Raw genomic sequence first — 27,029 nt, 5'->3', positions numbered from 1 at the left:
TAACAGCTTGAAATTTTTTATGACTCTAAACTGGTGAAAAAAGATAATCAATTTCATCATTACCAAGATACTCAAAATAACGGCTAAAATATTTATGTATGTATCAAATATTTATATACATACACCTATGCTCATACATACACACATATATAATTCCAGACAGTCTAATGCAAGGACAAATAAAGCCAACTATTTTCTACATAAGCCACAGAGGAGACAGTAATAAATTAGAACACCTGCAACACAGATTTTTATTTTGGTTTTTGTCTTTCATGACAATTAACCAAGTGCAAGCATTAAAACATGCAAAAGCCATGCACTGCACACACCTTATGCATTAAGAATCAGTATACATCAAGACTCTGAAGGAAATGTAATGAGATGGAACAGTCTGTTCATAAAACAGAATATCATGCATTAGCTTTCCTTTTTTTGCTTTTTGGCACTTCCACTGGAAAATGGGAATTTAAAATAGTCTCTTTTACATAAGTATTCATGTATATTCTACATTTATGTTTTGTGCCTTAGAGGGTTTTATTTTGAAGACTTTTTTTTTTATTTTATTTTATTTGTAATGTTTGTTACAACTAATGAACCAGCCTAAGTGAAAAACAGTGCTGCAATGATAAACCAGACCCTAAATGAGAGACTACAGAAAAGAATGAGCTCAAGACGACAACACTAAAATTCAGGACTCATTGGATATCTAGGCTTTGATTAGGGCCATAGCATCACTGGAACCAAAAAAGTAACCCAGCCTTAAGCATGCACAATGCATTTGATTCACCTGCTGAAACAGGCTTTGATGACTGTGTGAGATATACAGCAGTAATTAAGATATATGCTTAACACTTGGAGATCTTGACAGATGACCTAGACATTTTAGGTCAGCAGCTGAAGGACAGGAGGATAACTAATCATGATTAACTAATCATCATTAATCATTTCTAACCAGCAGTGATACACATGCATGACCTACCAATTTAACGTAAAGAAAAAGATCCAGTCTTTTCCCAGACGTAGTGTTTGGGGAAAATGAAAAAGCAAAGAAGGTGCTAATTCTCTGTTAATCGAAACTTTTTTTTTAAAAGTAACCTTTAAGAAAATTATTCCTGTAACTCAATCATACTCTCCTCTAGAAATTATGTTTGCTCTTCTATCAAGAGTTTGTTTTCAAGGAAATTTGAAACTGTAAGTTTCTCTTGTGTTGATGTGCCACTTTACAGTAATTATGCTTTCATATTCAGATATGTAAAAGATAATGATTTATAACAGATGTAATGCATATTTTAAGTATTACACAGATTTAACAAAGTCAGAGCCCCTTTACAAAGCAATTGATGGTTATGGTTTCTACTGCTTATACACAACAGAGCATCTCATGACAAAGCATTATATTTGAATTTAATCATTTTAGCACTAATATTCTGAAAGGATTTCCATGAGTAAGAGATGAGTTTTCCCACTGAGATATTTTGTTTGAGAAGCATAAGATTAGTTGCTTAAGCACTTGTAGTGCACAGAATAAAGGACCGGTGAAACTTAACATTTTGCTTAAAAGTCATTTGGTATGTTCAAGTTACTGCAGCTTCCAAAGGGTAACTTCTTTGATGAATCCCTTCACTTCAATCAGCAGTGGCAAGCTGACATTAAGCTTGTGCAAATGCATTAGCTTCTACAGAATAATTATGTGCGTCTCCATCCACCATTCAGAAATTTCCTTCACAGTAGGACCACCAAAAACTTGGGAGAAAAGTCACACTGCTGTCAACATGACAGCAACATTAAATGACACATTTCTATACAGTCTGTGGAGATACATAGCCAGCTGCTATCAAGATCAATGCAAGTTTCAGGAGAAAAAAAAAAATCAGTGGACAAAAACTTAATAAAAATTAGAAGAGTTTAGACATTTCTAGAGAGGAATTCATCAAGAGAAGACTGGTGGAAAAGTACATGCAGCTGGTGATGTTAATTGATGCAAAGAAAGAAATGGTAGTGGAGACTAGGCAAGCATACGAAGAGGTAGAAAAAGGTCACTGCAGATTTTAACAGGAAAACCAATATACTTACAGATAGGTACTTTGAACGCAACAGAGAAAGGGATGCCCAAACACATGCTAGAAGAAGCTTAGTCAAGTCAAGATAAGGATATTTACATTGAGCCCCAATTTGAAAAGTGAGAAAGAACATTTGTCAACTCCTTGAGAAAAGGATGCTGTAAGTTAATCAGCACATAAGTGAAAATGAAAGGAGGGGAAAAAAAGGGGGGAAAAAAAATCTTACAGTTTGGATTTTCTTTCTTTGAAGAAGCTAAAATTCTTTGCAAGACAATGAAAGTGGAGCATGAGGAATTAGCTGAAGTGGAACTATGGGGATTGCAGCTATGGGATTCAGTTAGAGCAACTGAGTTATTGAATATATTGCTTTTCTAACATTTCAGATCTCAGTAACAAAGGAAGGGTTATACAGTGACTAAATTCTTAGCTATGTTTCCTCTTGTGTCATTGCAAGAAATGAAAGAAGCTATAAATCCCTATTAAGTCAACTGGGAGAGAACAAAAAGACAGAATTAGCGAATATACAGAATTCCTTTAATAGTGCAACAGTCTGAAATACAAGATGCCAAGAAGCTGTATTAAACAGAAAGAAAAAACACCTCAATGCAGCAACATACAAACTTGCCAGGTCAACTGTCTGCCTGCTTCCAATTCTAAAGAAACAATCAAACACAACTAGGGAGAGGGGAAAAAAGATGAAAGCTATATTGAAGAAATTTTTGAATGTGAACTCCCTAGCATAATGAAAATTGCTTCAAATATCTAAACTGAAATGATAATGTAGTTAATAAGAGAGTTGACTCAACTCTGATAAACCCCTGAATAAGTTTCTTGAATCATTTACATGCATGCCTAATTGTTCCATCTCCACATAGTACTACAGCATATGAAAGGTGATGCATAACAAATTTTTGTAGACATTAAAATACTGTAAACAAATGCATCCACACCCATATCAATTTTATTAACATCTACTTTACAATCTTCCACTCAGAGATGCATCTAGGAATTTCCAGAAAACAAAGTGTTTGTGCCAGTGAAACAGACCTGTTCATATTGACGATTCCAACGGATACAGAAAACGTTTAGCCTTCTTCCTCTGAATACTGTTTACAGTACTATTTTACTTTCCTGTCATTTATCTAACATATATGCAAATACATATAAGTACATGTATGTTTACATATGCATACGTGCATACAAGTACATATCTATGCCTATACATATATGAAAACCATACACAAAATATGGACATATTCTCCAAGGAGGCTGAAACTCAGACACCCTTCTCAAAAAGGCACACACTGCAACATGAACTAGTCCCCCTCAATCTGTTTATCATCTACTGGAAAACTTAATTAAACAGAAAACAGATAAAAGAATAAATAAATAGAGAATTCTCCGCTTTGAAGAGGGTGAAAAACTTTGAAGAGAGTGAATTACACCTGTTTCAAAGAGAAAACTTTTGGAATTGTATATGTACAAACTTTAAATAACAGACATGAAAAGTCAAAAGAATAACAGCAGACTTTTTCCTGTTGTCCTGCCTCTGTTTCCTACAAAATACTCAATGTTCCTTCTGAACTTACATATAAAAGTAATTTCATGTGCAATATACAAACATTATAAAATGGCAAAGAACTCAAACTTCATGATGTACAAGAGGGGAAAATAAGTTTAAATCAAAACATTTTTTAATTTAATATGTAGCTCAGGTTTATTTTCAAATGCTTTGCATTACAATTGGGACAGATAAAAAATCAAATCAACATAAATGTACATTAATATGTACGTTTTGTTGCACTTTCCTATTCTCCTGCCTCTGGGTTTACACACTTTTCTATGATGCTAAGACTGTGTAAGAAGAAGCAACTAAAAATCACAACAAAAGTATAAATACATAAACAAAACCTTGAGCATAAAACAACCTAAGAATAGAAAGCAGTACCTGTCTAATTTTAAGTTGCCCATTTTACCCAGTAAACAGATAGATATTGCTAAAAACTCAAATTCAGTTCTTCAGCATAATGCAGAACAAAATCATTATTACTATTAAAACTCTCATTAAAACTCACCTCTGTATCCTTACTGATCAGTGAAGAAGGTCCTGAGATATTTACACTCTCACTTCCTTCAGAAGGAAGAAACTGGTAATTCACAGCCTGATAAAGAATCTATAAACATGAAATAAATATAATCTTTTATGAGTCAAGTAATCAAATGTAATAATTATGACTGATAGCATAGGCAACCCAAGAAATTCTCATGTAAAAGCTTCCATGATATAAAAACAAGGGTGCAGGTAAAGACACAAAGACCACATAGGTATCTCTGACATCCTCTCAATGTTGTAGTCCCTAAACAAAATTACCTTCCCTTCTCTTTGATTTTTCTGCAATATTTTTCATATAATCTAAGATTTTTAATTATTTTTTCAATTATATGCACACTGCTGTACTGTGCAGGCCAAAGAATTGACAAGAAAAACATTTGTTATCTGAACTGCACTTCTGAGGTGCTGGGCAACTCCACATGGGTAGGTGTTACATGTGAGCAGAAAATCCACAGGCCACAGAACTGGTGAAGGTCAAAAGACATTTAGAGCTGTTTAATATCTCCAGTCAATTTGACCTTCTGATAAAGATCTTTTCCATCTGCCTATCTATCTACATACAAAGACAGTGCTTGAACAGAACATGCAGGACAACAATGCACAGAGCAGAAAAGCTCAGGCTTAGTTACTGGAGAACATAATTGTAGAAGAAACTGATTAAATGTACTCTGACAGAAATCATGACTTGGCTTTGACCTCCTGGGGCAAATACCAAATTAATCATAACTGCAATTCTTCTACAAAAGATATTGTATGAACAAAGAAACTTTGAGCAACAAATTCAATGTCCAGTTTTGTGAATGGAAAAGACAGAGAACCTTTTCTGTTGGAGCAGTGGGATGCATGGGGGTGATAACCAGTAGCTGAGTTGCTGCACTGAATTACAAACCAACAGGGCATGAAGCTTTTCAAAGGAACCAGACAGCAATACAGAAGCAGTGATTTGACAGAAGATCTAACAAATTTTGGTTTATACAGTGCCAAAACCTTGCCTGACTTCTAATTCTAATTCTAGATGTAGGGATATAATGGGGAGGGAAAAGTTTTTATTTCAACATTGTACAGGTATCGATTCTGCTAGGATTCCACTCGTGTTTAAGCTCATAATTCTACCTATGTCTCTCAAACTTTACTGCTTTCATAATGAAAAAAAAAGTAAATAGTTTGCAGGAGATAAACTGTATTTGAAATACTTTGTAGCATTTTATTCTGATGTAACCCTGTTACTGAAGTAGCATAGATTGCCTTCATATGTTGCCTGTATTTCTTACATACACTGCTATTCAAGCAATTTTGTAAAGAAAAAGGTTACATGCATGCAGTTGCCTTAAATAGACTGATTATGTGCTGCAGCTATCTCTCCCTTCTCCCCTATTCTTCAGACACAGAATGCAAGACACGTAAGTTGTTTCTATTACACATCGATAAATCTAAGAACATTGTGAGCTCCTGGACAACTAAGTCAATCATGAACTCTTAAACACGTCATACTATGTAGGCCCAGCCACAATTACAGGGAAGAGAAACTTAACAATTTGACAACCTAAATTAATGCATCGCAGTTTCAAATAAAACTTTTCAAAAGGTTTGCTATGTCATCGTGCCATAACTTCTATGTAAACACCACTATTAGGTGTTCTCACATATATAGTGTGATCAGCTTCTATTAAGAAGTCAGTCACTGCAGAGTTAATAAAGATGACTCAGACATAAAATCTCTTGTAGTTGTTAAAACTATTACAACATTGAAAGCAGTGAGAAAATAATTTCATTGTATATTGGGTAAATATAAAAATCAGAGAAAAAACATTTAATAGACATTTATGTGGGCATTTAATCAAGGTGTAAACACCTGGAAAGTATTTTAAAAATTCTTTAACTGCATTTGCAAATAAAATGTTTAAATCAGGCAATCAATGAAGCAAATAAAAGTACTAAAGATAGAGAATACAACTGCACTTCTTCTTGAGAAGCCAACTAATATAAAACTCTTAGAGACACGATTTGTTGAAATAACAGTGAAAGTAGGAAAATAAAACAGCGTAGAAAAAATATAAATATATTGGTCGATAGAACTTAAGGGCACAAACTTAAAAATGAACACAACTCCCTTTTTCTTTGGTAAGCATTGAACTTGCAAGAAAGAAGTTTCAGAAACATGTACCTGAGTTTGCAACAAACTGCTCACTCCCAACAGTGCCTCTATGGCATGTGGGGGACAGTGTGTCAGAGCAAAGGCCATGAGTTCCTGACGCAGAGCCAAATCCTGGTAGCCTTCTGATTGCCCAAGCTGACTGCATACTTCCCAGCTTTTAGAATAACCTACAAAGGAACACAAAACATACTTCATATCACAAGTGATAGGATGATGCTGCATAATTCTGACTAGATGAGATAAAGGAGGGTAATGCGGCATTCTTACTGACCCTTAACATCCCCTAAAAAAGGAAGCATAAAGCCTCGATAAAATAGATGTAATTCAACTTTAGACTGACCAAATATATACAAGAGAAATTTTTATCATATTGTAAATAACATTATAATAGGCATCTCTAAGCCTACATGCTATATTTTTGCATATTGCAATAAGAAAATCATAATTTACTTCAGAGCATGACATGGAACACCTTACTGGAGCGACTGTACAAAACAGTGTCAAATATAACACTTGATCTATTAAAAGATTCTCAATTCATCTTAGATATTTCTCCATCATTCTCAAGACAGAATAAAAGAGCCAAAGAAACAAATCTCATCTTTCTTAGTGTCTTGACACATGCATTTCATTTACCTCCACTCATACCTTCACATACACAAATTATATAAATAGCACAAATATCCTAAGAGTTCTGACAGAAAGGTAGACTTCTGAAAGACCTGCACTTTCCTGCTAGCTGCAGTCACGTATTTTTACCTGTCTGAGAGTGGTACAGTACAGAAAGAATTTGAAAGCTGTGGGTCCCAGAGGCTTACAGAAAACCTCCCTCAGGTTACACGTCTAACAGTTCAGTACATACTTATTACATACAGTATTTGCTATACACGTTTCTATTCCACGGAGATGTCAGTTCACTTCGACAAACACAATGTAACTGATTTTTAAATGAAGTGAATCAATCTGAAGTGCCACACCTCACAGTAAGCCAAGAGTCAGAACATGGATTTCCACCACCATCACCCCACATAACCCACATGTTCATTCACTTCACCTGTGGCCATGAGCTCCTGGCAATGCATACTAGCTGCTTTGTAGTCCTGGAAATTGAGAGCCTGTTCCACTAAGAGGATTAAAACTTGACCTTTTCTCTCCATCTGATCATCTCCAGTAAGAAAAAAAAAAAAAAAAAAAAAAATCAGACTTTTTATTAGTTAATTGGTGTCACAACATGAAAAGCCCCTATTGAATCTGAAGCTGAAATAAAATTACCTGCTTTTTCCTGAAGGAAACAATAAAAATAATTATATATTTTAAAAAACACTGGCATCACAATTGGCAAAAAGGAAAATAAAAATTAAAAAAAAATCACAAAACAAAACAAAATCAAAAAACCCACTACTAAGAAGCAACAACATGTTATGTCTAGGTTAAATCAAAAAAAATAAAAAAGCTTTGAAAACTGTATTTATGTGATGGTCAAGACACAGACCAAAACTGATATTTAAGCTAAGTGACATATAAATCAAAAAAGTCTATGAACTATAATAGTAGAAAAAAAAGAAATGAAATTTTTGTTTTCTTACAGCATACAAAGCTCCAGTTCAAACTACCATTTCATGGCTCCAAATAACTCATGACATGTGGAAACCATACATATTTTAAAATCCCTAACCTTATAAACTGAGCAAGTAGAATTGAAACTAATTTTTCCACACCATACATGTATCTTGATAACCAGACTTTCTGGACAATGCCTCTTTCACCTAAGTCAAAAGTAACACTTCAGATAATATTGAACTCTTCTGACTAAAGTTTCATCAAGAATCTTTGCAGAAAAATGTCTTGACCTCAATTTTAATACTTTAGCATTCACAGATGAAAATCTAATCAGACAGCTTATCTCCTTTTCAAAGCCAGTTATAGTCAATACAAATAACATTTATACCTGTCACCCTTCAGTAGTTCATGAGGGTTTTTTAAAGCTTTTTTGAATTTAGAGTGAACACAAGAGAACGAAAGTTATTTACTTCACTGGCACTAGTTTGTCCAGTCCTGTGCTCAAAATATTATGTATGTCCATGCACTATATTGAGGTGACAAAACATACACAGGAAAAAATCATCTTATGCTATTAATTTTAATTTAGGAAAGAATGTTTAGAGTGAGTGGATTTTTTTTCAATGCAAGCTTCTTGCTCATGTTTCTCCCCTTATTAAAAGCAATTTTATGCAGTCAGTGCTGTTACAGTCATTTGAAAAGGGCACTGGTTTATGAAACTATATTACTACAACTTGTGAAATGCAAATATTTCAGAAGGTTAAACAGATCCAGTTCCAAAAACCATTTAAAGGGTACATGATCTTAAATTGCATAGCTGTTATTTTTAACTCCACTTTGCAGATCCATCACCACAGACAAAGCAAATTTCTTTTTAAAGCTTTCTCTAAAGAAAAGATGTAGCAGTTGCACTAGAATGACATTCAGGCAAGTGAAGTTACCCTAATTACTGAACTTAATCAAGACTCCCCTAATCCCAGCACGTCACGACTAACTCAGCTGGGAGAAAAGGTTGGCTTCCCATCATTTTATCTTTTGGCCTCCTGCTCAATACACTGCCAGCACAAGGTGTTGCAAATTAATCACATTCAAGGCTCTCCTGTTGCAAAATTTTGCCCTCTGGAACCTGAGAACCTCTCATTCGGGCAAAAGCAATTACAGATGACAAAGAGGTGCTTCTATCTACACAAGCTAAATGTGAACTGTCATTTCTACAATCGAAAGACCCATACTTGCCACTCACCCTGTGATGCCCACTTCACCCTGACAGCTTCACTGCTCGCAGAGAGATCTGACTAAGTAGTAGACACAAAGAAAAGACAAGAGAAATTATCTAACTATTGCCCCTCAGATTTCAGCTGGATAAAATAACTACTTCTATTTATTGCCACTTAAGAATCAGTGGGATTGGAAGGAAGAGAGGAGGAAAACTTGGGGCAAGGAACAGTTTTCTTTTTAACTGCTTCAGCAGTTGTACACTGCCAAGTCCCCACTCCCCAACGTTTCAGCTAAGTAGCTTTGATGCAATAGGATACATCTCTGCATGTTTTACAAAAGCACAAGCATAAAAAATAAGGATCATTTTCCTTCCAGTCGATGGCCATTATTGCTCATCTATTCTCCACTGTTCACTCATTTAGACTTCCATTACCTTGACACACACTGTTATGGCACAGAACAACCACCAGCTCCAACATTAGTAGTGAATCCCCTGCAATTCAGTCCGAGCCCTTTTTCATGCAGCTTTCATTGCCTCAACAGTGCAGTGACCTGCAGTACTACCTGATATAGTTTAGTCTAATCAAAGATGAAATACTTCACTGCTTCAGCTTTATGACACCTAATTAGATGGTATTTTAATAATAAAGTCTTATAAAAGTGAAAGCTTTGCATCCTGAATGGTTCCCCCTGCCATTTTGACAGATAGCCAAGATTTAAAACCATGATAGGAATGACAAAAACTACTGAAATAATCATCTGATTATATTACATAGCAATTCTGCATCAAGCCTTACTGATAATCTGACAGACTCAAATCAAATTCAGAAACTGGAAAAAGGGTGGGGGGTTAAGGGGGTGGTGGGACACACACAGAGGAGCGGTGGAGGTTCCACTGCAGGAGGTATTTAAAAGATATGTAGATGTGGCACTAAGGGATATGGTTTAGTGATAGATTTGGCCATGCTAGGTTGACAGTGGACTAGGTGGTCTTAAAGACTTTTTTTATAACCTTTATAACTAGATTTAAGATTTTAGTACAAGTGATGTGAGGAAAAATGTAGAAGCTCAGAAATAAAAAGTATTTTTTCTTGCAAAATAAAGGATGCTCAAATATTTTTTTAAAGCTTGGAGCAAATGTGGGTTATATAATTAAAAAAATTACTGAAATAGCTTGGGTAAGATGCATGCCATTTGTGAGTGGATGCAATGACATTATCTTGAGTGAAACCATGTCATAAAAACTTGAAGTCAAATTATATCAACATTGTATGTACACTTCAGAAATTCCACATCACCTACATTTAAGAGATCAGAAACCATGTATATGGCTAATTCCACATGCAAGAAAGTAGATGTTAAGAAAGTTGAATTTCAAAAAAAAAAAGCTTTGACTAAGGAATCTGAGGAAAGTTTAAAGTTACTAGAATTTGCTTAAGATTTTTGTAATTAAATAAGTTACCACAGAAAGGTAAGAGAAAATAGAATAACGTAAAGAAAACATTTCTAGAGAGCCTGACTCAAAAAAAGTGCAATGCTTACTAGATGTTTTTGATATACAGTAAGAATAGAGAAGATGCTCTTAATTTCTGATACAGAAGCATTTTCCTACTGGTTTTTTGCATACATGTGCCTTAAGATTTTTGTAATTAAATAAGTTACCACAGAAAGGTAAGAGAAAATAGAATAACGTAAAGAAAACATTTCTAGAGAGCCTGACTCAAAAAAAGTGCAATGCTTACTAGATGTTTTTGATATACAGTAAGAATAGAGAAGATGCTCTTAATTTCTGATACAGAAGCATTTTCCTACTGGTTTTTTGCATACATGTGCTCAAAAAATTGTGATTACACTCTTTCTCTTTCTTAACAAAAAGCGTGGATTAAATGAAGATCATGAGACACAGAACAGCTCCAGCTCCCTGAGCAGGTGCACATTTTCTGGCTGTCATGCTGAGCACATTCTCCCTCACTCACTTTACCCATCTGTGAAATTAAGATAACACTTGTGTGCTTACTTTACAGAGGTAGTGACATGAGACTTAAGTAGAGTTTACTGTCATTAATCAAATCCTTTAAAGCAATTAAGAAGCTAGCTGATATATCATTACCTAAGCAATATTTTAACTTCACTAAGTATGAATATAAATTCTACTCACTTCCAGTGGTACTCTCCAAACTTTATTCAGAGAACACAGTTCACAAAGCTCTTTAAGGATAACTATGCACTCTACCCTTGCACGCACAAAGGCATTATTTTAAAATTGAAATTAAAATATATATGCTCATAGACCACATATTACATACAATAAAACATATCATATACTATATGCTCTATATACACACATGTATAAAATTTATACAGGTATGGATAGATGCAGCAAGCAGGTCTTTTCCAAACAATAACCATATGGGGTTGGGTAACAGAGTCAAGCAAAGGGATGGAAATGCTGAAACAAATTGTTCCAGTTAGCAGACAAAGCACAAGAACACTCTACCAGTAGATATACACAGTGGACTGGGAACAGAAAGGAACACAAATTCAAAGATGCATAATCAATACCACTAAGTATGTTCCACAAGACAAAAATCAGAACTTCTTTCACAGCAGAGGTGGCTCACAAATCAGGGTAACTGTATAAGTAGTGAAAACTAATCAGAGACAAAACCAGTCTTTCTCCCAGCACCACTCTAATTCTTCATTAAGCAAGTCCATAGAATCCAATTCCTAGATTCTTTTCCAATATCCAGACCTATCCCAAGATATCTCAATAAAACCATTCATTTTCATCATAAGCTGTTAGAAATCAAGATAACCTTTTGCAGTAGTTCTACACCTGCCAACAAAGACTATCTATGCTAAAATTGCAAGGAATGTTTTCCTTTCCTAATATTAAGTTTAAAATAAAGTATACGCATTTGAAAATTCTTAATATCTGTGTGCATGAGCTTCTCTTTTGGCTACAAACTAATTTCTGGAATAATATTAGCATATGCTATCATTCTTTATAATAAAATTTAACTCAATAACTTAAATTACAAGTTGACAGATACAAAACCACTATTTCTACATGGCTTGCTTTAATTTTTTAGGAGTTTTTTTCATTTCTACGACCAATTTTACAGGGCTCTTCATTATTGGCTCTGATTAGACTATTAACTATGCCAGCACTCCACTTAATATCTGTTTTCAAAGAGTACAATTAACCTTGCTACTCAAATTCTATGACTTCTTAAATTCAACATAAGGTTATCTATTCACCACTCACTAGAAGTACGCACAGCCAACAATTGAGGACTAAAGAGCGAAGCTGTACAGACTTTCCTTATTGTGTTGGAAAAATTTTGCATTTGCATGCATGACTTAAAACAGTGATGACAACCATGTTTCCTTTGTGTGCTATTGCATACTCTTCTGGATACTTGTCAATGGGATGGAACATCAGGTACAAAAAAAATCGAAGTCATACTGCTATGCTCTTTACAGCTTTTAAGTCCAGAAAACCAAAAAAAAAAATAAAAAATTAAAGAAATACTGAGTTTCTTACTATGAAATGAATCTGTTTTATATAGCCCATCTCCTACAAGAAATAAGTTTAGATAAAATTCACAACAATGGCATTTTCATATCAAATCCATATCTTACTTATAAATGAAAATCCTCTGTAGAAAACAGCTTTTCTACATAAGCAATGCAACTAGTCATCCTTCAGTGACAGTGAAATGACTTTTAATCACAAAAGCTTAAAGCTATTTATTTAAAACAAAAGCAAACAAACAAAAAGAAAGAAAAAAACCATCTTCCATCACAGAATGTCACTAGTGGAAATGTTGCCTTGCTGTACTTTCCTTTGAAATAAACAAATGTTTTTCTATAACCAAAAGATTACTTTGAAGGTGACCGAATTACTTATTTAGCATAAGAGACAAGAAAAGCAAATGCCAAAGTAGTGTCTTCCTTACCAAGATGGACTCCTGAAATACACTATTACTACTAAAATTCCCTACTTATCATGGGAACAACCATCAGCATTACTCCTGAGGTGAGCCATTAAAGTCAGAGAGCCCAACACTCACAGGATAAATATGTCATTTGTAGACTAAGTAGTATTTTTTTTTATCATTCACCTGTTTAAAAATTAACCACCTCACACATTCATCTGGTTTTCTGTAGCTTGGTTAAGCATATGGAAATGAAAACCAGAAGGCTAATTCATCACCTGGATTTAAACCTCTTAAATCTCTTTTTAGTGGTGTCTCAGTAAATATCACTGTGATTATAATACTAGGAAACAGACATTATTGTATCAATGAGCTCTAGACAAATTCTCTGAAGTTCTCTATCTAATACATGGTGTTTGCCATGTTTCAATCTCTGGAGATGGGAGCCAAGAGCTTGATTCCTGTTCAAAGGTACATACCAGGGCACAGTATATACTGATCTACAGCTAAGGCACTAGGATATCACTACTGGACAAAATATTTTGTGCTCTTAAGTTTCATAGAATCTCTGTGGATTGTGGCTTTTTCCTTCTATCATACAAAGAGAATTGCTTAGATTCAAAAAGAAGGTAAAACAAAAACCAGCAGCATTAGCCTACAAAAACCCAGAATACTAAGAAAAATTGACAGATTTTAACTTGATGTGCTAAGGCACTAGGATATCACTACTGGACAAAATATTTTGTGCTCTTAAGTTTCATAGAATCTCTGTGGATTGTGGCTTTTTCCTTCTATCATACAAAGAGAATTGCTTAGATTCAAAAAGAAGGTAAAACAAAAACCAGCAGCATTAGCCTACAAAAACCCAGAATACTAAGAAAAATTGACAGATTTTAACTTGATGTATGAGGAATCAGAGAGGGAAAGATTTTTTTTAGCTGTACAGCAATCTTTTCTTATGATCCAACAGGGAGATTTTCTCTCCCAAAAGCCTTACAAGCAAAGGAAAAAAACCGAGAAGTTACAGCTGTCAGTCCAATTTTTCTATGAATTTCATGTAAAATATACAGATTGGATCCAGCTACCTTAAATGGTACCATCCCCTCCCCTCTGCCATGTTTCATGTAGCAGTGCTACATAACAGGAGCACTTAGAGTACCAGAGTCACAAGGACATTTCCTGTGATGCCTTTCCTTAGGACCTAGACCTCTGGGGAGGTTAATCGCCTAACTTCCACACCTCTATTCCTAACCTCACATAACCCCCTTGAATATCTTCCTATATATAAAATATTGTGCAAAAATTGCCACTAATAAGTTTCCTGAAAACATACAAAAAACATCTCAAATGACAGAGGGAGAAAGGAATCAGCCAGGCACACTTCAGTGACAAAGCTGGAACACACTCATTTTATACACAGCATGCTGCATGAAATATCAATGTCCATTTTCTATTTCTACTTCATAAACTTATAGCAGTATTGTGTTTACAGTTGCATTGATTAAGTCTTTTTCAAATATCAAAAAAATAGAGAGGCAGATACTTTAGGTAGGCTGTCAAAAACAAATAAAAAGATGTCCTCGGGATTCAATCTTTGAAGATGTTCAGCTCCTCAAATGAATACTCAACTTAATGCATTATTTTTATTGCCCAAAGGAGATACATGTAGCATAGACAAAAGTCTAACAGCTGAAATTCATGCTTTACAGACAACTTTTCCCCTGCTAACGTAAACACGACTGTTATTAAATCAAACTACCTTATTTGACCGAGATAATAAGATTTACTGGAATTTCAGTACTACCAATTAACTGTATGACAAGATGTTCTCAGCCACAACTCCTCCAATCTAAGATAAGCTTTTATTCCAACTCTAGATTAGACAAGGCTTTTTTTTTTTTTTTAGGTATTAGTGGAACGTCAGAGCAGCTGACCATTTCACCTATCTTACAGAGAAAATACTTCATTCATATAAAATACTTCATTCCTCCCCAATGGTTGCTCTTCCAGATGATTTTGTAGTGATATCTCTGATTACACATTCTAATGATCAACTCAAAAATCCTAAAGCATAACATAAATGTATGCTGCATTCCAATTTGGTGTCTGACTAAAACAACTCTTACCTGCTACCCTTAGCAAGTTTGCCAGTCCCAGGAGCTTAGCAGACTGTTTATAGTTTGTTGACATCTGAGCCAGACAATCCTTGATGAGACTGAGTCGATCGGAACACAAACGCACTGTTGAAGCAGAACTGGTGTTAAAGGACTGCACAAATGAACCCAACTATTGTATTTCAGGTAAAACAACCGAAGTGCAGGAAGAGTGCTGGGGAGTGTAAGAACACAAACACAAACTGAAAACCAGCCCAAAGCTGCTTACCTGCAGATCCTCAATTACACCTATAAACAAAAAGTTAAAATAACATCACTGTATATATATCCAGATCCAATCACTAACAAGTCAGGCTGGGAAGGGAGCAAAAAGAGGGAAACTGACCTGAATGAAAGCACTTTGGTTTCAGAATTTCAGGCTCAACATTTTTTAATTTATATTATTAACCATATGTCTTCATACAATTTCTGTTTTTAAATATCATTTTTACAACCCTTTGAAAGACTGCTAGAAGACATTAACTTCATTTAGAATGTTTACGTAACTAAGACTTCATGCTGCATTTTATTTTGGCAGGGATGGGATACATCACATGGACTGAAAGAACTGCAGTAGGCAAATTCTTCAGGCTGTTTTAATGTACATAAATATTTTCGGAACAAGTGGAAGGAGAATCTGCAAATCACCTGGTTGTGTCAACCATATCCTGAGAAGTTTATAATTAGGACTGTGTTTCAAAAGAGATTTTACCAAGAATAAAACAATTATCTTAATTGTATAATTTAATATCATGGAACAATTTCAGTGCTCTATTTAGCTAGTTAGTGGGTGGCTAACTTCAGGCTCCTGCTTTAAAAATGTAAGGTTTTCATAGCATACAAGTTCTGAGAACACAGAGGAACAGCATGCAGATCTTCTACTTAACACTCAGTAAGACATTAATGGCTGCATGGGGGATAAATTCTGCATTAGCACACTGGGCATAAACATATGCTATTAGGCCCTTCAGTAAGAGAGTGTAAAAGTACTTGCATAATGAAAATTCTATTAATTCTGGAAATCAAATTAGCCTAAAACGAATTAAGAATGGAGGAACAGGAAAGGTACACTTCCAGGTTCATTTTTATTATGCAATCGCACACACATTTGTATATAGAAGAAAAATGTTTTCATTCACTGATTATATAAACAAGATTTTTTGTAAATACCTAACATAACTGAAAGCAATCTGATTTAATACAATGGGTCAAACACATTGAAGATGGACTTTTCTTTGCTTTTTATGCTAATAAAGTCTTCAATTCAGATTTTATTAAAATACAGCATAACAGTAGCTCACAAACTTAAACTGCTTAGTTTGCTAAAAATAAAAGTGAATACTGAACATATAACTGCAAATAAAAGTCTATTATTAATAGACTATTGCTGTGGGAACAGCTGATCCTTAGTGCTACTTTAATCAGGTTCTGTCAAAGCAACAGACTATTTAAAGGCTTTCATTAAAACTTGAAAACATGATTTTAATCTTATTAATTTGATTTACATGAAAAGATACTGAAGCAAGGATAAGTCAGGATCATTAATGAAATTAAAAGCACGGTTTCACATACTCTAATTAATATAGATCAGTCATATTACACATACCCTTAATGCAATATTACGTTGTCACTTTTTAAAATTATACCTTCATGTCCACACCAAAAGAACTGAAGAAAATATGTGCACTTTTCTACAGGCTTAACAAACTGAGTAAAAAAATACTTCTAGAAAACAGACATTCTCAGGCCAGAAATGACAAGATTTCTAAATATAACATATGGAGCATCAACGCACTTGAAGAAATACTTGGAAAAAGAAGAGAATACCAACGTAAAGTAATAACAGCCACTGAGAACATCTGCTTTATTTGCCATAGACCCAGAAGTGTTTTCCATAAATCCCAGTATTTCTCTGCACAATGCCAGAAGCAAAACACTACCATCAGCACGTCTCAGCCAGTTCTTAGAGTGCTTCCATTACTACTGTTCATGCAGTTTCACTGTAGAGAATAGTAATTTCTTTCCAACTTCTGTCCAACAACTTTGTTTCATTAGGGTTAGAACTCCAAAACAGATTTAAAATTTTAAGTAAGTCATCAGAAGAAATACCTTGTAAAAATTCAGTTTCACTGTCACTGGGTTTATGTATTTCAAAATGAAACAGCCCAGCAGAAACATGAAAACTGCCTATGCATGAAATACCTCTCTCCCATCCATTATTTTAAAGCTCATCAACACATGAGCAAGTGCAGATTACTTGCCAAATAAAAAGCTAGGTCAAACTATTTCTATTGAAGTCACCAGGAGTTTCAGATACTCAATACTCTAATTATTTAAAGGTCCTGCTAAAAGTAAGTCCCAAAACACTGACTTCATATATAAATATCTTTCTTACCACATATAAACTAAAAAGACTTTATTTTAAAAAATAGTTTTTTGGTACATGCCTGTAAATTGTTTGGAGGCAGGGAATGGACCCTTCAGTTTATTCATGCCACGCTCATGTAATAGTAATGGAATAATAATAATATTTGTCACACATTTATGCCTGTGATTCAAGTAACCATATAAAGAATGAAATTATGCTGTACCTTGTAGAGGTAATATTTTCACTCCAAATTCTTCAAGGTAACCAAGAGCACAAATGAGGTCTAGCTCCTCCTGAACAGCACTCGGACTGTCTTCAATAAGCTGTAGACAGCACCTGAGTAGGAAGGAAACAATTTTTTTCTAAAATCTGATGAATATATTCAAACTTACAACTGTGGGAAAAGTTCACCTGTGAGTAAAACAAAACCACCAGTAATTTACTGGGCTTATGAAATGGCAGTAGTCCTGTAACACACACTGGAAGTGTTTGGCACTATTACTCTGACTGGCTAAACACTGTAACAATTGTATTTTTGGACTGCCTTCAAATAGTTGTGATAAGCACATCACCTAAACGCTCCTGAATTTAGATCTGCAATGAATTTAACATAAGATGCTGAAGAGATATGTACTAAAATATGTAACTATTTAGGGAAATACTTCTCCTATTGCTATTGCATTTTGGTGTTGCCACATACTAGAAGAAAAAAAGCAAAATTCTGTAAAAGTAGATTGGAAGTGAAATGTTAAGAGTCGTTGGCAAAAATTCGCGTCCTGAACTACGTACAGGAAACGAAAACAAAGCTGATTAAAAAAGCCACCAAACAAAAAGCCCTATTAAATTGCTCTGAAGATGAATTAATGCATGCAATTAACAGCATGTTGTTTTAAACAAATGTTCTTTACAAAATTCATTTTTTAAAAACTTGCATTCTAGTATAGTGTACTTGTATGTAGCTTTACTTAATGCACATTTAACAAAAAACTCAACATGAAAAATCATAGAATGACTGGGTTGGAAGGGACCTTAAAGACTATCGAGTTCCAACACCCCTGCCATGAACAACATCCTCTACTAGATAGGGCTGCTCAGCTCCAGCCAGCCAGTCCTTCAACACTCCTAGGGATAGGTCATCCACAGCTTCTCTAGGTAACGTGTGTCACTGCCTCATCATCCTCACAGTAAAGAATTTTTTCCTGACATCTAATCAGCAGCTCTTTAAGTTTAAACCCATTGCCCCTTGTCCTGTCACTACACGCCCCTGTAAAAAAACTCTCTCCATCGTTTTTGTAAGCTCCCTTCAGGTCCTGTAAGGCTGTAATTAGGTCACCCTGAAGCCTTCCCTTTTCCAGGCTGAACAATCCCAGTTCTCTCAGCCTTTCCTCACAGGGGAGATGCTCCATTCCCCTGATCATCTTGGTGGTTCTCCTCTGGACTCATTTCATCAGGTCCATGTCATTCCTGTGCTGGATTGGACTTTCAGGCTGTAAGTGCAAATTTCCAGCTCATGTCCAGCCTCTCATCCACCAGCACCCACAAAGTCCTTCTTGGCAGGACTGCTCTCAAACTGCTCATCCCCCAGCCTGTATTGAGGGTTGTAGTGACACAGGTGCAGCTCATAGCACTTGGTTTGCTTAAACCACAAGACAATCCCATGGGCCTACTTCTGGAGCTTGTCCAGGTTCCTCCGGATGGCATCCTGTCTCAATAATTTCAAATGGCTTAATTTACTGTACACATTAAAACAGGAATGCATTTTATTTACTTTACTGTATGGCTTTGATCTCTACAAGTTAATTAAGAATAGATATGTTTACATCAAAAATAAAATTTTATGTTAGCTAAACATCCCATCTGAACTCATCACATTTTTCAAGAGCATTGACAAATATTTCAGGGTGAAGATTAAAACAGGAGTGGAATGAAAGAGCTAAAGAGAAGATAAATACATTCTACCTAAAACAACTCATACACAAAGACTACTTGGAGACCTACACACTGTGATAACCACTCACGGAAACAAGTTAAAGTTACCAAGAAACAACTGATTGGAACTAAGTCAGAAGGACCAAAACATCTTACTAAACACAATAAACACCAAGTCACACATTCATAGCAAGCATTGGAGCTATAAACCACATATTTTGAAATATCACCATAAAACTAAGATAAAAACTGATCACAGGATGCTTATGCATTAACAAGTCTTTAAACTCTTAGCATCAAAAGCAATGCTACTTTGCATTTCCAGAGTCTGACTAGGGGGGAAGGGGGGGCAGGATATTAGGAATTAAAGCCTAATTTTATGACAGCATTAACTCAGTCCTACTTAAGTATTTCTACATATGTTACTTGTAAATGTACCTGGCCAAATCCATACAGCTATCAGTCAAACTCGTTGAAGAATTGAAATATTCTCTGCCAGCAGCCAAAACTAGTTCAATACTTCTCGCATAGCTGACTCGGTACTGTGGCTTCCCTTTTGATGAACTTGGTAGATCTGCTGACCGAACACTGCAGTGCATCATTTGCCCAGCCAAGTGAATATTGTCTATATTGCTTGAGCATAAAAGACTTTCTGTGAATATCTAAAACAAAGAACAATAATTTAATAACCTGCAGCAGACGCAGCTTTAAGTAAACTTCTCGGCATTTTATGGAACTAACCCCTTTGAATAACAGGATCTCTGAAGTGAGAAGAATATATTCAGTCCAAGCAGAAAATTTAACTTTTACCAAGGAAAGTATTTCTACAATTCACTTAAGTAAAGCTAACATTAACTAGTAGCTGGTTATTTCTACTTAGTGGATAAAAAAATAAAAGCTTATTAACTGTCTTTTTTCAGTACAATTTAGAATGAAGGTCTATTTCTGATCTCTTGAGGCTGTTACCAGGATGTACAAATTTGAAAACACAGTTCAGTATCACGACCATAAAACCAACAACATATGAGAAGAAATTTTGCACCCTGAAGAAACTAAAAATATTTAGAACTGAGCATATAACATGTGCTTTAAATTTTGATCAAGATTACCTTTGAAGAATGTATACTAATATAATGCTGCATCTGCCACAAAAGACCTAACATCTCCAGGTCACAATTTTCCTCACTTTAAGACAGTCAAAATAATTTCAATTCCTTAAAAAAATTGTTTTCTTCTTAAACACAATCAGCATTCTCCTAATGAAGAGCAACATAGACATTTAATCATTCCAGAAAATACTGTAGCTGCAACAATATGGCCTTAATCAAAGGTTTTACAGTTCATAACAAATTAAACATGATCCATGAATCCTAAGAGTCCAGGTTGAAAGGGACCTCAAAAGATCATCCAGTCTGATCTTCCATGGGAAAGGAGGCATAGATTAGATTATCTAGCACCCTGTCCAACCACATCTTGAAATTAAAGTATTTCCTCACTAGGAAGAACCTCTCTAAACCGTCTCATGCTCAGGAAAGGAACACAGTTTAGTGTATCTTAAAGACCATCACACAATTAGATCATCTTCTATTGCACAACATATTAATCCACAAGGAACACTGAAAGATGCCAAGTATGATAGTTAACCCTTCTTCCTCAAAGATCACATAAAATTTACTTCTCTCAAAATTCAAGGACATGAAGCTCTTCTTCAAGAGGACAGAATTCACTTTGCATGCAAGCAAACAGAGTAAACATCATACTAAAAAATATCTAATACAAACTTCACATGGGATGGCAAACCCTTACTGTTTCATGAATTTCTCAGTTTTGAAGTTTCAAAGTATAATTGCATATGACAGCACTACACTTCAAAGCACTTCCAGTGCTCTTAGATAATTTTGCAAAAACCCTTCGATGTGGTGGGGTTTTTTAAGTCACATTGTACAGAGGTTAAAAAATAATTTAATTTTAATAGAAAACATATTAATATATCAGAGTAAAGCAAGTGCTGTAGCATTATCATTTTTTTACATGCACTTTTTAAAAAGTCCAATTACACTAAGTTGTAGCCTGTCACAAAACCATTAATATTAAACATGTTGCATTTCCTCTTGGAGCAACTTCAAATTGTATAACTGCAGGGAAAGAATGATTTTTTTCATGGATAGGTTGAAAAACATTGCTTTGCTCTTTTTTTTTTTTCTAATTTGCATTTAAAACCTCTCCTAAGAGCTAATCAGAGTGGTAGCCATAGGCAATTAAATCTGTAAACTGCAATAAAACCCTTTTATATATATAAACACCAATTATAGTGGACTCAGCACTATTTCTGTAATAAATTGCAGTGAAAATGTAAATAAAATATGGATGTCACAGCAAATTCTATGTCAGTCTAATAGCTGTCCTTTGCAAATACTAATGGCTTGGGCTTTATGCACATGCAAGTTTTTATTCTTCAATGAAATTAGATTTCTCATCTCACATTGTTTTACTTCAACTGCAAGCAATAGAAAGTCCATAATCCTATAATGATCTTGGATAACAATATCAAACCAGAACTATATGCATAAGAAATGCTTGAGTGAAGATAACATTTATCTATAAGACTGTTTATTTTCATTAGTTTGAAGTGCTTGTTGTTAAACACGTTTGTGCATAGAATTACAGTCTACGGAATAAAGTCTCAAGAAGTTAACTCAATCTTTAAAAACATGAATTCCAGTACAAGATACACAGGATATGTATTAGAAGGGCTTTTGATGAAATTAATTAACCCCAGAAATTTTCTGTTTGAATGAACACACCATAACAAAGCCAATAGACAACCAAGTAACACAACACAGAAAAATGTAATTACAAGTGTAAGCAACAATATAAAATGAGAATCTGTAGCTTATCTGGGACATAAGTAGGTAAGACAGCATAAAACTCACCTCATAGCAAGTATTTGAATGTAAGCATCTATAAACTTTCTGCTGCATGTCTAACATATCCTGGAGCAATTCCTTCCACTGTGTCTCACTGACTGATGGTTGCCTACAAACATTTTTTAAAATTAAATATTGCCTTCCTCAACAGATTTAAAGAAAATCAGTGGATAACTCTACATTTCTATCACCAAAAAAATATTAATTTCATCAAATGTTACTTCAATTGAAGCCAAAAGTTATTCAAAGACAGAATACTTTTAATATTAATTAATATTAAAACACTCTCTGTGAGATAAAATGGCTTGACAACAATGCAGTACCCAAAGTGTACCGAAGACAGGGACTTAAGAAATCTTTCTCAAGACCTCCCCAAGTAGGTTTTGATAATTTTTAGTAATACATCAGAAAGTTGCAAGTGCTAATCCAAAAACATCAGGGCAAAAACAAGTTTGTAATAGCAACTAAGGATCATTAAAGTGCTATTCATTGTAGGCAGTCTCAAAGGGCTAATCAATTTCATGCAATCCCAGGAGAATACTGCTGCAACTTTACTTTGTTCCTTAAAATTGAATAGTATTCAGATTCTTGACCCTCTGGATCCATGGATCTGTTTACCCACAAAGCTTCAACTTCTTGTGCTCTATCGAAACTTTTACAAGTAAAAACACTATGAAGGTTATTTGGCATTATCCTGAGCCTTTCAGATTAAAAAAAACACTTTAAGATACACAAGTTAGTTTCAGCTAATAGTGATTTTCTCATGTGGCATTAGCTTTCATTTTGGAAAAACAAAGGGTCTCCACAACAAGTGGAAAAATCAACACTTTTCCTACAGAGGCATTGACTTGATCTTTTTAAAGAAAGGTTTGTAGAAGTCTTAAAAAGCTTTCATACAGCAGAAAATACAAATACTAATCTACCATCACTGATAAACTGTTGTGCATGTTTACTTTAAACAAGAAAACAACAAAATAACAAATAACAGTCATGGCTGGTTTTCTCAGGGCTCAAATTTTTTATCTGTTTATGCCAAGAGCCATGTAATAATTTATCTACAGTTGAAAGATGAGTTAAATGAAGTAGTTCTTAAATAGAAAAAATGAAAAATTATACTGGAAATATAAGTGGCAGAATCAATACTTAAAATCAATAAATTACCCTATTACAAGGGTTCCCAAGAAAGCAAGCCAACAAAAACAAAGCATTATTTTACAAATCCTATACTCTCAATAAAATTAAATAGGTCTTAAAGGACCTCATTTACAATATGTTAACTTTCACTGACCATCATCTTGAAGCATTTCGCAGCCAGTATGACTTCTAGGCTTGTTTACTTGAACACAAACATATTAAAGCAGGCTTGAAGCAAGACAGAGTATTTTCAGTGTGGAGAATGAAGCCAAAACACTCATCATGCTCATCATCGGTTTAACAGATGTGTTTAATTTACACTGTGCTCAGGGTGAACAGCACAGCTCCCTACTGCAACAAAATAGGCAGGTATACTTTCTGACAATTACCTACTGTCCTTTCCCCCTTATCTCCCCTTCCCCCGGAATACTAACTTGCGACCTGTGTGCCTTGTTAGCCTAATCATCAGCTTCCGTGCCTCCTCCACATTGTCCTTCGTGTCTTTCACGAAGGAAACAGGTTTCTGAAGTCCATGTTTCTCCAACAGCTCTGATACACTGCAAATAGAGAGTCAGCATTTTTGAATCCTGCACAATTATACAACTACTGCTGCAGCAGCAGTCTTAAAGCTGTCTCAGACAATATACTGCAAAGGCAAACAGTCTCCATAAAATCTATAACAGTATGGATTAGCCAGAGTAACATAATTTTTTTTAGAATATATGATACTGTAGGGTAAACACACACCACCAATAACCTGATAACAGTTTTAATATTTGATCACAGAATATCAATATCAAAACGAATTCCTCAGGTAACCTTCTTTCCTGTCAAAAACCAAACCCAAAACCAAACAAACTAAACAAAACCTAACCCAACCAACTTTTACTCCAAGGAACATATCTATGCAGAATTATAATATTCAATTAGATAAAACCATTCAAAATCTTTATGTTTTGAATACAAAAAACATACAGATAATTTTGATGATTGCACTAAAACCCAGATAAATATTCTTACTGCTTTCTTTTCACAAAACATTTCTCGGCTATGCCTAGTGACTTCTGTAAAAACAGATTCTTTATTTTAGCAAAATTAAGTACCTCAGAATTCGTTCCAGTTCATCTACTTCATCATGAAGAGTCTTAGTGTTATCCGTTTCAGGCCTGCAAAGATAGCACACAATTAAAAATATGTATATACCTAGCTGTTACAATTTCTTCACGTAATTCATGTTACATAAAGATAAGCAGTTTGAAAAATCCTTGACAAAAGTCAAATATATGTTTCCTTGAAAAGATTAAAACTGTTGGCCTTTTGATGGAAAGACAGTTAAAATTTTGAGGGTCCCCCAATCTCCATCTTCCTTAGGCTATTCCCAGGCTCTCTCCTTCCTACATGTAAAAGATACTGGGCGAATAGTTTACATCCCCTCATGCTTTCACATTCTTGAGAATTGTTCATCCTTCACATAGGTCTTTCATCTTCGCCCTCTCACAGGGCCATATTGCTGCTTATAAGCTAAGTGCAAGATGCCACAAACTGTAACAAGACCAGTAAGACAGCACATGGTCTCAATTCATCAGACTATAAAAGTCTAAGAAACTAATACAAAAGCCTTGGTCTAGGCTGCATTATCTGTTAGAGCACACACAGCACAAACATACAGGTTGTTTAGCTAACATACAAACATACAGCAACTCACACAGGAAGAGAATATTCCAGAAACATCATCTACCTTTCAGAGACTTATTAACCATTTTTAAAGCATTAATTCACAACTATATTTCTAAAATATTCAGAAATAATAAGCTGAAAATGTTTACCCATATCCTCTTTGTGGAAGGCATTCCAAAATATCGTAACAGAGAGCGAGCTGGTCATCTCGTTCACAGCTATAAATACATTCCAATGCTGTAATCATAAGCTGGTCTTGATCAGGGATAATTTTTTGCTGACACTAATAAGGAAAGAAAGCACACTGGGTTTTGTTTTCTGTTTCCAACTCAACAGTTAATTTTCTTCTGAATATATAAAGATGTGTACTCTGAGTAAACAGATCGTCTTTAGGTGCAATTAGAATGTCTCTTGCTAACAACCTGGTGAAATACCTGTTGAAGTCACAACCTGGAACATAACTCCTGCAGTGCAGACACATGAAAGCACAGTGGTATGCCGTTATACCCTTTTGAATTTGAGAAGTGGAGGGGGTGCAGGGCAGAGAAAAGCAACTGCTGCAAACATTCATCAAATTTCTTTAATGTGTACAACAGTATCAACATACATAAAATAGTCATGGTTTTGCTTCACTGGTTGATTTCTGTCCACACACTCAATGTTCAGTAGCATGCAGAAATGTGCTTATGTGCTGTGGAATAATTATTTGAACCACTGAAGCAGCACGAAACACTCACAGGGAAGGCAACTTCAACCTTTACTCATTTGACTCTTGCCTCAGTCCTAATGGCCTCCCCTTTATGCTTTACATTTGCTGTGGAAGGTGGGAAAGAGGGGGAATAACTTGAAATCTCCTGCTAGCAAAACTCCTCAGGAAAAAAATATTAGTAAGACCATTCAACTCCTTCATATCCACTTTTTAAAATGCAAATAGGCCAGGAGTTTACTTTAAATGGGTCACCAGAAAATTACCTCAAAGAAGTAATCTGTACACTAACGTTTGTTCTACTAAGTCAAGTTCATTATTACACTAGTCTGACAATTTCATCAAGGACAGTTTAGTTGTATCACAATTTATGGTATGAAGCTTTTCAGTTAACGTTTTATCAAACATAACAAAGAGGAAGGGAAAGATTTGAAAAATGATCCAATTTAGACAAACTAACCCTACTTATGATCTCACCTCTTCAGGACAAGAATTTCCAAAGAAACTAGTAGAATCATCAGGGCTCTATACTTACAGCAGGTTTTGAATTCTGAAATATCTTCAGAGGTAGAGTCAGATCTTCCTTTGCTAATGTCACTAAATACTCTTTAAAAAGCGAGTTTGCAAGACCAGGGGACTGATTTTCACAGCGGTGGAGAAACGGGATCATCCACTGATACACATTCTTCACGTACTTTTCATCAGAGGACTGGAAAGCACAAAGAACAAGTTCAGTTTCATTGTCCAAAATAAAGAAGAAAAGCAAAAAATCAAGCAAAACCTATTTTGATCAATATAACTGAAACAGTATCTTCACCTATCACAAACAGCAGCTGAAGCCTCACATTCACCATCACTACACAGATCATTACATCATGAAGTACTAAAACAATCCATCATCTTTCAGCTACCCAATGGCCTGGAGAAACCAAGTGGTAAAGGAGCAAAACCTATCCCATGAGGAAAGCCTAGCTGTCTTTCTCCTGCAATTTCAGAATGAGTGAAAGACAGCCTTGCAAGCATGTCGGAGTAGCACCACTTACAGTAATTCAGCAAGAATGCAAGACAAAAAACCAAATGATGAGTGG

At 35.0% G+C, this 27,029-nt stretch overlaps 1 protein-coding gene across 1 annotated transcript in view; it reads right to left on the bottom strand.

Annotated features, from left to right (window-relative positions):
* NBAS (neuroblastoma amplified sequence) overlaps nucleotides 1-27,029 on the bottom strand; it is a 154,199-nt gene that overhangs the window by 93,778 nt on the left and 33,392 nt on the right. The window contains exons 20-31 of the mRNA XM_009072753.1: nucleotides 26,477-26,650; nucleotides 25,385-25,518; nucleotides 24,662-24,724; nucleotides 23,993-24,115; nucleotides 22,431-22,533; nucleotides 19,936-20,159; nucleotides 17,792-17,904; nucleotides 15,174-15,287; nucleotides 14,310-14,312; nucleotides 7,383-7,493; nucleotides 6,338-6,495; nucleotides 4,136-4,234 (exon numbers count right to left, since the gene is read on the bottom strand). Of these exons, the coding sequence (XP_009071001.1) occupies nucleotides 4,136-4,234; nucleotides 6,338-6,495; nucleotides 7,383-7,493; nucleotides 14,310-14,312; nucleotides 15,174-15,287; nucleotides 17,792-17,904; nucleotides 19,936-20,159; nucleotides 22,431-22,533; nucleotides 23,993-24,115; nucleotides 24,662-24,724; nucleotides 25,385-25,518; nucleotides 26,477-26,650 (1,419 nt within the window). The remainder of the gene's footprint in view (nucleotides 1-4,135; nucleotides 4,235-6,337; nucleotides 6,496-7,382; nucleotides 7,494-14,309; nucleotides 14,313-15,173; nucleotides 15,288-17,791; nucleotides 17,905-19,935; nucleotides 20,160-22,430; nucleotides 22,534-23,992; nucleotides 24,116-24,661; nucleotides 24,725-25,384; nucleotides 25,519-26,476; nucleotides 26,651-27,029) is intronic.

This window comes from Acanthisitta chloris, unplaced genomic scaffold (genome assembly GCF_000695815.1).
Source record: "Acanthisitta chloris isolate BGI_N310 unplaced genomic scaffold, ASM69581v1 scaffold704, whole genome shotgun sequence".
NCBI lineage: Eukaryota > Metazoa > Chordata > Aves > Passeriformes > Acanthisittidae > Acanthisitta > Acanthisitta chloris.
The sequence above is the reverse complement of the archived record's forward strand: the minus strand, read 5'-3'. Positions and strand labels throughout refer to the sequence as shown.